The sequence below is a fragment of the Bubalus kerabau genome, chromosome 6 (assembly GCF_029407905.1).
Source record: "Bubalus kerabau isolate K-KA32 ecotype Philippines breed swamp buffalo chromosome 6, PCC_UOA_SB_1v2, whole genome shotgun sequence".
NCBI lineage: Eukaryota > Metazoa > Chordata > Mammalia > Artiodactyla > Bovidae > Bubalus > Bubalus kerabau.
The window spans coordinates 7,344,986-7,359,052 of NC_073629.1; the positions used below are offsets into that span (position 1 = coordinate 7,344,986).

A 14,067-nucleotide genomic window follows, 5' to 3' on the forward strand; every position below is an offset into this window, starting at 1 on the left:
GCCATGAATTGTAAAAGCATCAGTCTCAGTCTGAGCAGAAACAGATTTCCAAGCCAACTGAATGACCTCTGTTTTAGTCACTCTCCTGGGTTATGCATGATTCTTCCTTGCCTCTTTTTACCTGAATAATCGAGATCTTACCGTACCATGATGAATCACCAACAGAAAATGCTGGAGATAGTAAGTTAGGGTTAGAAATGAAATCACATGTTACCAGCAACAGCCAAAACTTCCAGGAGTAGAAGGGCTAGAAATTGAAAATGGAATTCCTTTTGCTCCCCTTCCTATATTCTTCACTAGTAATTCCTTTTTAGATGTCAAAACTGAATTGATTTTGAGAAGCAAGAAGGAAATGAAGAAAAAAATCAAGTATTCAAATAACACACTCAGTTGGGCTTAGATGTTCATTTGTGACTATCAGCAAAGTTATTAACACATAGTAAGGGTGATTTTGACCAAATTCAGTGGTTATTAACTCTCACATAAATTCTACAATGCTTTTGCCAAGTGATTCCAATTCATATTTTAATAAACATTTTACCTGGTTCTATATTTGCTGATTTAGAACAATAACTTGACAAGGACTCATGAAGATACACCATGCTATTACCTTATGATTTCATGGCTCAGAGGCTCTCAAACTCTTTTAGCCTTACATCCAGTGTTGCCCAACCATTGCTCCTCTATAGTGAAACCACTGCCACGACCCCACACTGCCAGAGCTCCCCTTCCCAGCACTATTAGTATACGATCTTAAGATAGGGAGACAGGAAATAGGAGATGACGGTTCAGAAAAAGGAAAAGCAAGCATATACCATTCAGAGGCTAAAGACTCTATAGATCTGTCCTCAACAATCCATTTTAGAGCTTGCTCTGATGAAAAACTCAAATCCTATATCCTTTTGAGAAATGGAATGGATAACAACAGCAAAATTGAGCTATTATTTTGAAATGAAACAGAAAATACACAAGACACACTATTTAAGCTTTAGCACAAACACTATTAATAGATATAAATATCATACAGTTTAAAGGAAAAACCACTAGACCATTCAGGTATGACCTAAACCAAATCCCTTACGACTATACAGTGGAAGTGACAAATAGATTCAAGGGATTAGCTCTGATAGAGAGTGCCTGAAAAACTATGGACAGAGGTGTGTGACATTGTATAGGAGGAAGTGATCATCTCCAAGAAAAAGAAACGCAAAAAGTCAAAATGGTTGTCTGAGGAGGCCTTACAAACAGCTATGAAAAGAATAGAAGTGAAAGGCAAAGGAGAAAAGGAAAGATATACCCATTTGAATGCAGAGTTCCAAAGAACAGCAAGGAGAGATAAGAAAGCCTTCCTCAGTGATTAATGTAAAGAAATAGAAGAAAACAATAGAATGGGAAAGACTAGAGAACTCTTCAAGAAAATCAGAGATACCAAGGGAACTTTTCATGCAAAGATGAGCTCAATAAAGGACAGAAATGGTATGGACCTAACAGAAGCAGAAAATTTAAGAGGTGGCAAGAATACACAGAACTGTACAAAAAAGATCTTCACGACCCAGATAATCACAATGGTGCGATCACTCACCTAGAGCCAGACATCCTGGAATGTGAAGTCAAGTCGGCCTTAGGAAGCAGCCCTATGAATAAAGCTAGTAGAGGTGATGGAATTCCAGTTGAGCTATTTCAAATCCTGAAAGATGATGCTGTGAAAGTGCCACACTCAATATGCCAGCAAATTTGGAAAACTCAGCAGTGGCCACAGGACTGGAAAAGGTCAGTTTTCATTCCAATCCCAAAGAAAGGCAATGCCAAAGAATGCTCAAACTACCGCACAATTGCACTCGTCTCACACGCTAGCAAAGTAATGCTCAAAATTCTCCAAGCCAGGCTTCAACCATACGTGAACGGTGAACTTTCAGATGTTCAAGCTGGATTTAGAAAAGGCAGAGGAACCAGAGATCAAATTGCCAACATCCGTTGGATCATTGAAAAAGCAAGAGTTCCAGAAAAACTTCTGCTTTATTGACTATGCCAAAGCCTTTGACTGTGTGGATCACAACAAACTGTGGAAAATTCTTAAAGAGATAGGAATACCAGACCACTTGACCTGCCTCCTGAGAAATCTGTATGCAGGTCAAGAAGCAACAGTTAGAACTGGACATGGAACAACAGACTGGTTCCAAATCGGGAAAGGAGTACATCAAGGTTGTATATAGTCACCCTACTTATTCAACTTATATGCAGAATACATCATAAGAAATGCTGGACTGGATGAAGCACAAGCTGGAATTAAGATTGCCGGGAAAAATAACAATAACCTCAGATATGCAGATGATACCACCCTTATGGCAGAAAGCCAAGAACTAAAGAGCCTTTTGATGAAAGTGAAAGAGGAGAATGAAAAACTTGGCTTAAAACTCAACATTCAGAAAACGAAGATCATGGCATCTGGTCCCATCACTTCATGGGAAATAGATGGGGAAACAGTAGAAACAATGTCAGACTTTATTTTTTTGGGCTCCAAAATCACTGCAGATGGTGACTGCAGCCATGAAATTAAAAGACGCTTACCTCTTGGAAGAAAAGTTATGACCAACCTAGACAGCTCATTAAAAAGTAGAGACATTACTTTGCCAACAAAGGTCCGTCTAGTCAAAGCTATGGTTTTCCAGTAGTCATGTATGGATGTAAGAGTTGGACTGTGAAGAAAGCTGAGGGCCGAAGAATTGATGCTTTTGAACTGTGGTGTTGGAGAAGACTCTTGAGAATCCCTTGGACTGCAAGGAGATCCAACCAGTCCATCCTAAAGGAGATAAGTGCTGAATATTCATTGGAAGGACTAATGCCTGAAGCTAGAACTCCAATAATTTGGCCACCTGATGCCAAGAACTGACTCATTTGAAAAGACCCTGATGCTGGGAAAGATTGAAGGCGGGAAGAGAAGGGGACAACAGAAGATGAGATAGTTAGAAGGCATCACCGACTTAATGGACATGAGTTTGAACAAGCTCTGGGAGTTGATGGACAGGCAGGCCTGGCGTGCTGCAGTCCATGGGGTCGCAAACAGTCGGACACGACAAAGTGACTGAATTGAGCTGAACCAAAGGAAAAAAGGGATCCTTAAACTTTGTACCTCTAGAGAACAGAGGATCATCCATGACATTCTATCTTGTGATATCTTATCAACAGAAAATGAAATTTATTAATCTCTTCTCTAGACATAATTTTAAAATGTTTTTCATTTATCCAGTTATCAATTTTTATGCTTTTGGTCAATACTTAAAGGCTATATAAAATGCATTTATAAAGCTCAATATTTTTATGCAAACTACATTTTAGACATAGAGGACCCTTACTAATATCCAGTGACCTATGGCCTATATTTAAAGAACCATCTTTCTCTTTTTAATCCTCTGTGCTTAGTCGACAGCTCAGTCATGTCCAACTCTTTGCAACCCCATGGACTGTAGCCCACCAGGCTCCTCTGCACATGGGGATTCTCCTGGCAAGAACACTGGAGTGGGTTGCCATGCCCTCCTCCAGGGGATTGCCATGCCCTCCTCCAGGGGATCTTCCCAACTCAGGGATTGAACCCAGGTCTCCCTCATTGCAGGCAGATGCTAAGCCACCATGGAAGCCCTTTAATCCTCTAGCTGAAAGCAAACAAACATACCAAAAACCTGGATGTTCGTGATTAACTTGCTGAGGAAATGCAAAAATTACAATCTTTTTAAATTCCAAGTGTCACCAAATATTTGAGCAAAAGAGAATAAAGCAGTGATATAAAACAAGGTTTTTCAACCTTTACAGTTTGAGCCAGATTAATTCTTGTTTATAAGGGGTTGTCCTGTGCATTGTAAGATGGGTAGGAATATTCCTCATCTCTATTCATTAGATGCCAGTACTACCACTCTACCCTCTCAGTTATGATAACAAAAAATGTTTCAGGACACTGCCCAATAAGTCCTGGAGAAGGGCGAAGCCATCTCCTACTATTATAAAGTGATAGGAGGATAAAGTCAAAAGTTAGATAATCAATAAAAAGCTGGAAGACTGTAGTCATAGAAATATTAATTTGGTTTTTCTTGTATTATCTCAAAGTTTCTCCAAAGTTTCATATTTTCCCAATGGAATAATTTCTTCACAGTACAAATGACACTTGAGACAAGAAGAAAAGTTTATTTTACTGTCCAATTATTTTCTTAAAAAAATTTAATTTTTGATAAAATAAAACAAACTTTTAGTACCATAGAAACCTTTTGACATGTACAATGACATATTATTACTATGTACAATTTCAAAACAAATGCTTCCAGCTCCAAGTAAAGTGATGTTGAACACCCTGACTATACTTAAGTTGTAAGAAATTTCAAGATGGCCAATGTTTTCCTTAGCTTGGAAAAAAAATACAATTGAAAAATATAAATAAGACCTTCAATCAGCTGTGAATCATAAAAATGCTTTCTGAAGTTCAGTCATCTGGATCTTATGAAATATGTAGTAGTTACAAGAGTTCAACAAGCAAAATGAAAGCCTGTGTATATTCAAACATGAGTATTCCAGGAGAGGTCCTGTGGGTTCACAGTCAGTCTATCAAAAATAAAAGCTATTCTTATTGTGGTGGAACTTATTTAGTATCTGGCTCATATACCATTCTTCACCAGCTCATGGACTCCATTCTCATCAATGATTAAAGGTGCATGAAATTCTTTATCTGCCACATAACTTTCTAGTCCCTAAAAGAAGGGTCGAAATAAAAACATAGTTAGAACACTGATCAACACAAGTCACATAGTGCTGGATGTAGAGGCTATAATAATGACGTAAAGCATGAATGCTAAAAGTTGGACTGAGATACAAAAATTTAAAAGTCAATAAAAAACTCTATTTGGTTTACTTTTAAACCTGGGTTTAATGGCCTATTTATGGAAGCATAAAACAAACAACAAAAAGAGGGAAAAATGTTCTTATTATAACATAATATTTAAAGTTAATAAGATGACAGTCATTCTTCCTAACATTCTAAGCAAGGTGGCTATTTCTGATGCTAGAACTAAGCAAGCTGACAAGGATCTCCAGAAACAAAAACAAAAACAAAACCCTGTACATATTAAAAAGGACCCCTACATCCCCTGGTCTTAAAAGTGAAAGTACTAAGCGTATGAACAAAGCAGACTCACTGAAAAAAAATTTTTTTTAATTATATTGCACTGAAAAAAGCCAGAAGATTTACCTAAAAAGCAAGGCTTATTTTTAAAAGACCACTATATTTTAATGTACAGGTAAAATGAACTAAACATTGAACATTCTGTTCATGGCAACTAAGCCACTGATACAAGCCATACCAGGAATTTTCCAAGAGGTTTCTCATTCTCAGGATGAGTTCCCCAGGGGATGCCCACTGGAAAATGCTGTATCTTCTCCAAGGACAACTCTGTGCTGTGCTGTGCTGTGCTTAGTTGCTCAGTCATATCCAACTCTTTGGGACCCCAAGGACTGTAGCCCACCAGGCTTCTCTGTCCATGCATTCTCCATGCAAGAATACTGCAGTGGGTTGCCATGCCCTCCTCCAGGGGATCTTCCCAGCCCAGGGATCAAACCCAGGTCTCCTGCATTGTAGGTGGATTCTTTACCAGCTGAGCTACCATGGAAACCCAAGGACAACTCTACTTCAACATAAAACAGTATCACAATCCTAATTTTAAAAGAATAGGGAAAAGAACAAAGTAGACTTACTTCTCCAGCATAGGAGATAAGAGGAGAGATTTCACACTGGATTGGCACATCATTGGCATCCTTCAAGCTAAGAAAAAAATCAGACATGTTGAAGATTTTGCTTCCCATGTTGCTTGCCAGAGTGAAAATACAGATTATAACTTCCCTCTGAGAAGCCTGCAACAAAATTCTCCTCAACAATTAGAGTAGCTCCTACCCTCATGATCACTGAATTTCTTGGGGAGTAAATTAATACAAACTCATTGTGGTTCAAAGGGCACTACCTGGGATGCATGCCAGTAATCACCAGTAGCTCTTCACAGTACTTCACCAACCTTGATATACTTATCCCTTAATGTACACACTATTTTTTATAGTTTCCAAATTTTAATTCCATAAAGAAAGGACTATTTCTTGAGTACATACTGCATTCCAGGCTCACAGCCAGACAATTTGAATCCTTCGAATTTCCCTTTTAATCCTTGTCACAACCTCGCATGTTAGGTGCAAATGTTGGCCGGCATTCTAAAGCTACCCTGTCCAATACAACGACCACTAGCCACATACTGTTATTTAAACTTGGATTAATTAAAATTTTAAAAATTAATTCAAAATTCAGTCTCTCATTCATAATAACCACATTTCAAGTGCTCAGTAGCCATGAACAGCTAGCGACTACCAAACTGGACAGCACAGATATAGAACATGTCCTTCACTACAGAAAATTCTAATTGGAATAAAAGGTCGGTTAGATTATCTCCCAGTACAGCCCACATCTCCCAGATTAGCTGAGCTGACTTATTCAATGTTTCAGGGAGCTTCACTGTTACTTTTCAAAGTCCCTTCACTGCACCCCAGTGAAGGCAAAGCTGAAGTCACCACTTGCTTCCTCTAGATCACACTCTAACATTTACAGTTCCTAAATTACATAACACAAAAGTCAATTAAGAGTGCTTTTAGTATGTTTAAAGTCACTAACCTCGAGATGTTTCACCATTTTGAGAATTTTACCAGTAAGATACAGGGCCCACAAAAAATCTAGTCTTTTGCAGCCTCAAACCATTAGCTCCCCTTTGTTTCACCAAATATGTAAGTCTGAGGGTTTGGTGGGGTCAATAAAATCAGAGACCTTCTGAAGTCAGCCACACCCAATCTTTCTCCAAACAACCATTTAGTGAGCCTTCCAGGCACTCTACACCCTACTCCAACTCACTTGCCTGCTACTTCCCAGTCAAACCAGGCTAGACACAGGCACTTTAGATTATTGCAAGTCATTCTCAACTATGGTCCTTTTAACTATCCAAATCATACCCACCCTCCAAGACTTAACTCGAGCCCCAACTTTGCTTTGACCACTGCATTGTACAGTGATTGTTCTCATTCATTTATTTATAAAAACAAATAAATTTATTAGACATGTGATAAGTCACATGCTCCTAGGGTAATTACTATTTATACCATACATTTAACACATAAACAACATCACGGTCTGATGATTTACTTACTTTAATGTATGTGCATCTTGAATCTCCCAGGAGGCTGTAAGAAATGACTAATTTCTCTTATGTACGCTCCTTCAGCCCCTGGGATTTCAGTACCTGAAGGTCTGTGTGCAGGCCTGCAAATGCTTGTTGACTGAATGAACAAATGAACTATGAGGGCAGACAGATGGGAGACTAATTCAAGTAAAAGATGAATTAAGAAATGGAGTATTTGTCTCCACAGCCTGAGATGTAGATATGTGTCAGATTTTATCAAAAGAGCTCAAGAGGTCTGGTCCAGACCCTCTGGGGACAGCTTGGAGTCACATAAAACCAGATGGGAAAATGAGGGCCCATTCCATTGATAAGATGTATATAGCCCAGTCCCACCTGAACCCCTAAAGGATTTAGTGTGCCAGTAATTAACTGAAGATGTTTCTGAACCCAAGGAACACGTAAACAACTTGAATATAACTTCCCATATCACAGATATCCCCCACAAAACTAAGCAAGCTGGGTGCCAGAGAGCAGAAAAGACAGGAGCTACCATTACCAAATGTAAAATCTCAGGCAAATTAGCTGTCCCCTATTCTTTAGTCAAACATCCTTTTGGTAGCTAACACTGCTGAGCAGGTGTAAGGTGATAAATAAAAATAATGTCATTTTGTCAAAATTTAGCATCCTGCCTTCCCTTCTTTCAGAATACCTCCAAGCTGCTTCTTCCCAGTTTTATAAAAAAATACTTCCCTTTCATCTCTCATTTTTAAATAATCTTTTTCTATTCTCTGAGAGTATCCTTTAGTGCTAAGAATTTAGGAAGACCTATTCTTAAGTCCATGATCTCATTTGGGGCCAAACTTTGATTTCAGTTTAACTATTCAAGAAATGACTACAAATGAAGTAAATGAGGGTGAGGGAGTGTGAAATAAAGAACTCAAACAAGAATTAAATAACGTTTAAAACACTTTGTATCTTAGCTGGGATCACTCCCTGTTGTTTTCAGTTGTATACTTAAGAAGCTATCTCACTTAACAGACTGAAAGCTGTGTTTCAATGAAAAGGAAATTCAGGATCAAAACTTTATTTTGTCAAATTGTAAAAGCAGCTTGCTTCCACATATTAAAAATGATGGATGGGACAGAAAATGACAAAAGGCTCTCTGTCCCAGCTGCCATGGCACAAGGGGCAACAGTCACCTATGGCTGCTCTAGGAACTAGCCAGCTTTGAGTCTACTTCCTTACGTCCAGGGCCGCATCCCGGAAACACCTGACGCTCATAGGGACTTGTCTCTGCAGGGTCAGGATGAGTGGCACAGGCAGGAAAAAACACACCAACAAAATGGACATCCCTGCTACTCTATTTCTGAGATAAATGCCATCTCCAGATCCTTGGCTCTGTACACATGTCTTAAATTATTCTAAAAATTTTAAATTCAAACTAAACCAAATAACTTTCAAAGTGTAATGAGAATATCAAGCTGTCTCTTTGGCTATAAAGATAATGGCTTTTTCAAACTTTGTCAGTACCCAAATAAGAGAGGGTACATGCTACTGCTAGCTAAAAATTATCAACCGTTAAGACAAAAAGGTACTTTCTTTAGGAGCAGGATAATAACTGACTAAAATAAACACAGAGGTACCAAAAATGGAGCAGTTACTATGAAACTAAATCGAAAGAACAGTTTTTCCACATTAAGAGCCATCCAATATGTCAGGAAGAGTTAGCCTTTGTACTGAGAGCAGATATCTAATTCAGTAAGACACATCCATAGAATATCATTTTTATCCAGCTGATGCTTATGCTAAAAAGGGTACTCGGACTCACATTTGTTCTTCCTGTCCTGTGACCTGCTCTAGATTTTATCTTTCACTTGTAAACTTGTCAGTACAGGCTCAAATACCTATGGTGAGAGTCTTTAGAAAAGCATGCTCCCCTTTCCAGCATGCACTGAGATTCTGAGTTAGTGCCATCCAGACAGAGACCTGCCACCAAGTAAGCAATAACCCCACCACAGCTTCAACCCTTCACCCCCAGACCACCAAAAGGCAGAGAGCACTAAACTACAACGCCAGTTAGTATGGAGGGAAGCACAGCCCCACCACCATGCACTGCAGGCAGGCTGGTATATTTACTTGTGATTGACATCAGCTGTGATGGCCTCTGACTTTCCATGTGTAGCACTGCTATGTAGGAATAAATAAGCATTAATGGGAATGGAAACAAACCAAACAACAAAAATGAAGTGGAACTGCAAAATATACTTGACTGAAAGGCATGTATTCACGGTAAATAATGAACTTGGCAAAGGAGATCTGAGGGGGAAAAACAAACAAACAAAAAAACCCACAACAACAACAAAAAAAAACGTCAATGGTCAAAGATGAAGCATGAGGAACATTTGACATGCCACAGAGCTAGCCTGTTGACAAGACAGAGCCTGAAGTGGCCTTGGACTGAGACAGTCTACCACTGCCCCTTCTTAATAAAAATAGTTAAACCCAGTAAGTTCCAATACCCAATGTTCAAACATTTAACAAGGCATTCTAGCACTTTGTGCATAGTCTTTTTATCCCTTAAGAATTATAAATTTTATGGCAAAACGGTTTTGACAAAAGTATAGAAACATCAAATGATTTAGAAAGGGGGAATTCTAAGTATCAAGGGAGGCTTTATCATAAAATATAAGACAGCTGAAAAGCACTTTATCTCATATTTGAATAGCTCCAAGGATCTTTTTTTTTTTAAACTTCTAAAATCCTAAACATTTCAACAGTTTGAGTATCCGTGACTGTAAGTAGCATGCACATCCCTTCCTGGCACCTCCCTCTGCAATCTGAAAGTGCCACAAGGAGAACTGAAGTATGCGTATGTCTCAGAGGCAGCCTGTGGGTGCCAGGTCTTTTGGGGTGGGGGGTTTGTAGATAACACTTGAGGCCACAGATATATGGGCAGCAATAATCAATCCTCTTTCCCTGTGGCATAGTGGCTGCTGATGGTCTTTAATCCTGTGGCAAAGCAAAAGAACTACCTTCTGACCATTCTTCAGTAGGAGTCATTTCACTGACATGGTAGAGGGGCATCCAAAAAAACAAAAGCTTTAGAAGGTTCCTCTTTCAGGGGAAGCAAAGCTATTGCTCTCTGTGTCAGGGGCCAAGCCTTCATTACTTCACATCATGAACTGCCACAACAATACTTAGCTCTTTTAAAAGTTCTAGGAATACATCCGAGATAGAGGAGAAAGAAGCCCAAGAGGACAAGTACAGGAGGCAGCCACACAAAGAAGCAAAGACATCAACCTACCGGGGAATTGCTGGGAGGCGAGAGCCATTTTCATCTATGAAGTGGCCCCCTGCATTGAGGACCCAGCAGTGATGGAGGGACATCAAAGCATGCCTTGCAGTAGTAGGGTTGTCCTTCCCATTCTGACTGTCTGCATTCTTTAGCGGGGAAAACTCATCTTCCCGTAATACTTCATATACCACAAACTTCCTAGAGTGAAACCATACAAACACTGCTTTATTATGAAGTAAAACTGCATACACAGCTTCTGACTTTTCTCCACATAGCTAAGCCTTTGGTCTTCAATTACAACCTCTTTTAATGCAATTTCAAATGAATGCTGAAAGAAATAATGTTCATCCTTGGATGAAATAAATTTGGAATTATCTTCTCCACACAAAATGAGAATTTCCTTCCCCAACAATATATATATAACACAAATCTCAACTCAAGTTAATGTGATCTTTAATCAAGAGAATAGAGAGCAATTATAAGTTAAAAACATTCTCACTGAAACATTTACTCATAAGCCAGTAAAGGCCTCCTAACCACAAAATGGGCCAATTCTCTATCTCAACCTTGTTTGTCTCTCAGCCAAAGTAAGAGACTTTAACAAGTTTTCAGGACAGCCAGATAATACAATAATTGAAAAATTTTAAAAAGCACTCATGGGCAACTCAAACCATATTCTTGCATTGGCGGTTTCATACTAGAGAATAATAATGAATCTAAACTATATACTCACAGTCAAAACACCATGCTGACACACCTGCTGTCAACTGTTTTCTGAAAACAGTGTCCTGCCTAGAAGAGCAAAAAGCAACATCTCAAGACATACTTAATCTTACTGATGCTATTCGAAACCTACTTTGCAAACTGGAAGATATCAAAGACAAATTTTTCCATCTTTATTCCATTTGGTTTGTCTGGCTTAATTAACTGTCCCTGGGAATCCACAAATGGAATCTTCTTTTGAGCCACATGGTGCTGCAACTGAGGTTCATAAATACTGTAGAGAAAAAAAAAAAAAGACAATCACTTTCCAAATTTAAAATGCCAGGGAATCTGATAATCACACTCAGGAGCTAATACATCAACAAGTACTAAGACTTTCAAAGGGAAGGGCAGTCATTAAATTTCAGTTCATATTTAAATATTAAATAAACAGATTTCCCTATTCATTTCTTTAAAAAATCAAATGATGATCTCTACAATATAAAAATACACACGCACACAGCTCATAACAACATCTCTCCCATAATTTCCATGTCTTATATAAAAATGTTCCACTGTCAGCCCCAGTTTCCCCAATTGGGATCCTGTCAAGTGTTAGATGAAAAGATTGAGTATTTATAGTTACTATGGGTGAATTAGTAACACAGCTACAAAAAGCACAGCAGGAAATATTGTGGAACTGGAGCTGAAATTGTCAGGTAAAGCTTAGTAACTTTTTAAACAGTAGGCAGTCATCTTGAATATCCAAAAAGCAATCAAGCAATCAGATATTGAGGATGTCCTTCATTTAAAAATCTGGTGGGATAAAACAACTCTTTATTATTAGCTGACACCACTATGCTGATTTCCATGCTTGGTCTCAAGCTCTTTTTCCTTTACTTTCCAATCTACTAGTTCCTAAATGCTAGTCAGAGAACCAGTTAAATTAAATTGTGTGGGCAGCTTTTTAAAAAATACAGATGTCTACATAGACCTTTAGAAATTCTGATTCCGTAGAGGTAGGGCAGATATGTGTATTTTTTGAGGTTTCCAGTTGTGATAGAGAGAGGGGGTGTTGCCTTTCTTATTCATTACTTCACCAGAACTGAGCACAGTTAGAGGGAAGGAGAAGAACAGGGAGAAGTGCTTTGGACTCCAGTTAATGCACAGGGAGAACGGGCTGCTACAAATTTGCACCTGGTGAGATAGCTTACTAAAAACAACCGCAGTGTCAAGTAAACTTCTATCTGATAAAGGAAATCCTCAGGAAGGAAGATGAATTATGGATTTGAAGTTTCTTCCTACTTCTCAGGTGACTTAGCTTCTGATTAACAGTAAATAAAGTTTTTAAAAGCCCCCATCTTGCCCATACTTGACAACATCTCTCAGAAATGGTACAGTGAAGAAATGGTTGGCAATGTTCCCAGCGTTGAACAGCAGTCGTCCGTCTGAGCTTCGTTTCTGAGCTGTTGCCAGAGAAATCTCACTATATTCCACCACCTGGTATACGCCATCCACTCTGCAAACCACTCCAACTGGTTCTGTAGGGTTTGTTTTCTCCACCACCTACCCACCAAAGGAAGAAAACCATAGAGAAAGAAATCTGATCAGGTGCTACGCTGGAGATCTGTCATTTTCCAAGATCGTGTTTACAGTTCTGCTTACTTTATCTTTAAGGTATAAAATCAAGAGGAATCTTTAGATAATCATCTATATATTTGATAGACTACTTTTTAAATAGAAAGAGGTAAATTATCTCCCTCCTATTTATCAAGTAACTAAACTGCAGAGCAGAAATTCCATCGCACACATAGGGCCCAGAAGAAATCACACTGGACTGTGAATAACTACATCCCCCCATCTAATATATTTTCACTATTGATCCTCAGTCATACTCAACTACTTTGAGAATAAATGAAACAAAATCTCTCTGAGATTCACAAGACAAAAGAAGTAGGGCATTTTGCCTCTCATTTTATACTGCACAAGTCATTATTTCATTTGAAAATGGTGTTGCTTTCGTTTTCATTCATGAATATAGCAAATTCCTTATTTTTCAGGCACTTGTCTAGATGGCAGCAGGGTTAGAGCAAGCAGGTCACAGGGTTCCCACTCCAACTTGAATCAGAAAAGTCCACTCACATTTATGTCTTGCAGGCTTGGTTTTATTTGAAGTAAGAGATTCTGTGCTTTTTAAAGTCTGAAAACCAGTGATTTGATAATCTAGCAAAGGCTCTAGGATGGTGAGGGAGCTGAGAGAAAAGTGTTTAGTCAAAATCAGAGGGAAAACATAAGAGTATGTAATTTTTAAAAAAAAACCTCACAGGTGATTCTGATACCCGACCACCCTATTTATGTATCACTGACTTAAATTAAGTGTTTAGAATACAATTATAAAGGAACCCTATGCAATGCGCTAATAGAAAACTCAAGCCTCAGACGAGATGAATATCCAGCAAAAGAATCAAACAATTAAAAGATCTGAAAATATTTGTTTTGCCTTGTTCTATTAACAATTCAGCATACTCCAGAGTATTTTGAAAAAACCGTCCCCAACTTGAAAAGTCTATCCAAAGTATACATGAAATTATACCAACGAAATTAAAGCTTTTCTTCAGCAACTGATTTCATAAAATAAATACAGCCAGTCAGTCCCTTGCAGACAACTGGAGTCACTGTTGAGCGCTTCGTTTACACTGCAATTAGAGACACAGGCGCTGAGTGCGGCCCAGTGAGGCTGGGCTACTGCGCACACAGGCCTGCGGTGCAGTTCCACTGTCTGCCACCCTGAAAGGAGCACGGCATTCAGTGAAAAGGATCCTTCTACCACAGAGGTGGATAAAACTGAGCGAAACATACAGCAAAAGGTTTTAAACCAAT

At 38.7% G+C, this 14,067-nt stretch overlaps 1 protein-coding gene across 5 annotated transcripts in view; it reads right to left on the reverse strand.

Moving 5' to 3' along the window:
- Positions 1 to 4,156: 4,156 nt before the first annotated feature.
- The window catches only part of UAP1 (UDP-N-acetylglucosamine pyrophosphorylase 1), a 33,214-nt gene continuing 23,303 nt past the window's right edge, over positions 4,157 to 14,067 (reverse strand). For 2 of the 5 annotated variants that reach the window (XM_055587253.1, XM_055587250.1), the window contains 6 exons: positions 12,560 to 12,753; positions 11,342 to 11,482; positions 10,495 to 10,683; positions 9,327 to 9,377; positions 5,734 to 5,800; positions 4,157 to 4,733 (listed from right to left, as the gene is read on the reverse strand). In XM_055587253.1, coding sequence (XP_055443228.1) covers positions 4,641 to 4,733; positions 5,734 to 5,800; positions 9,327 to 9,377; positions 10,495 to 10,683; positions 11,342 to 11,482; positions 12,560 to 12,753 — 735 coding nt within the window. In that variant the 3' untranslated portion in view covers positions 4,157 to 4,640. The remainder of the gene's footprint in view (positions 4,734 to 5,733; positions 5,801 to 9,326; positions 9,378 to 10,494; positions 10,684 to 11,341; positions 11,483 to 12,559; positions 12,754 to 14,067) is intronic. The other 3 variants (XM_055587254.1, XM_055587252.1, XM_055587251.1) reach the window with 2 other exon arrangements.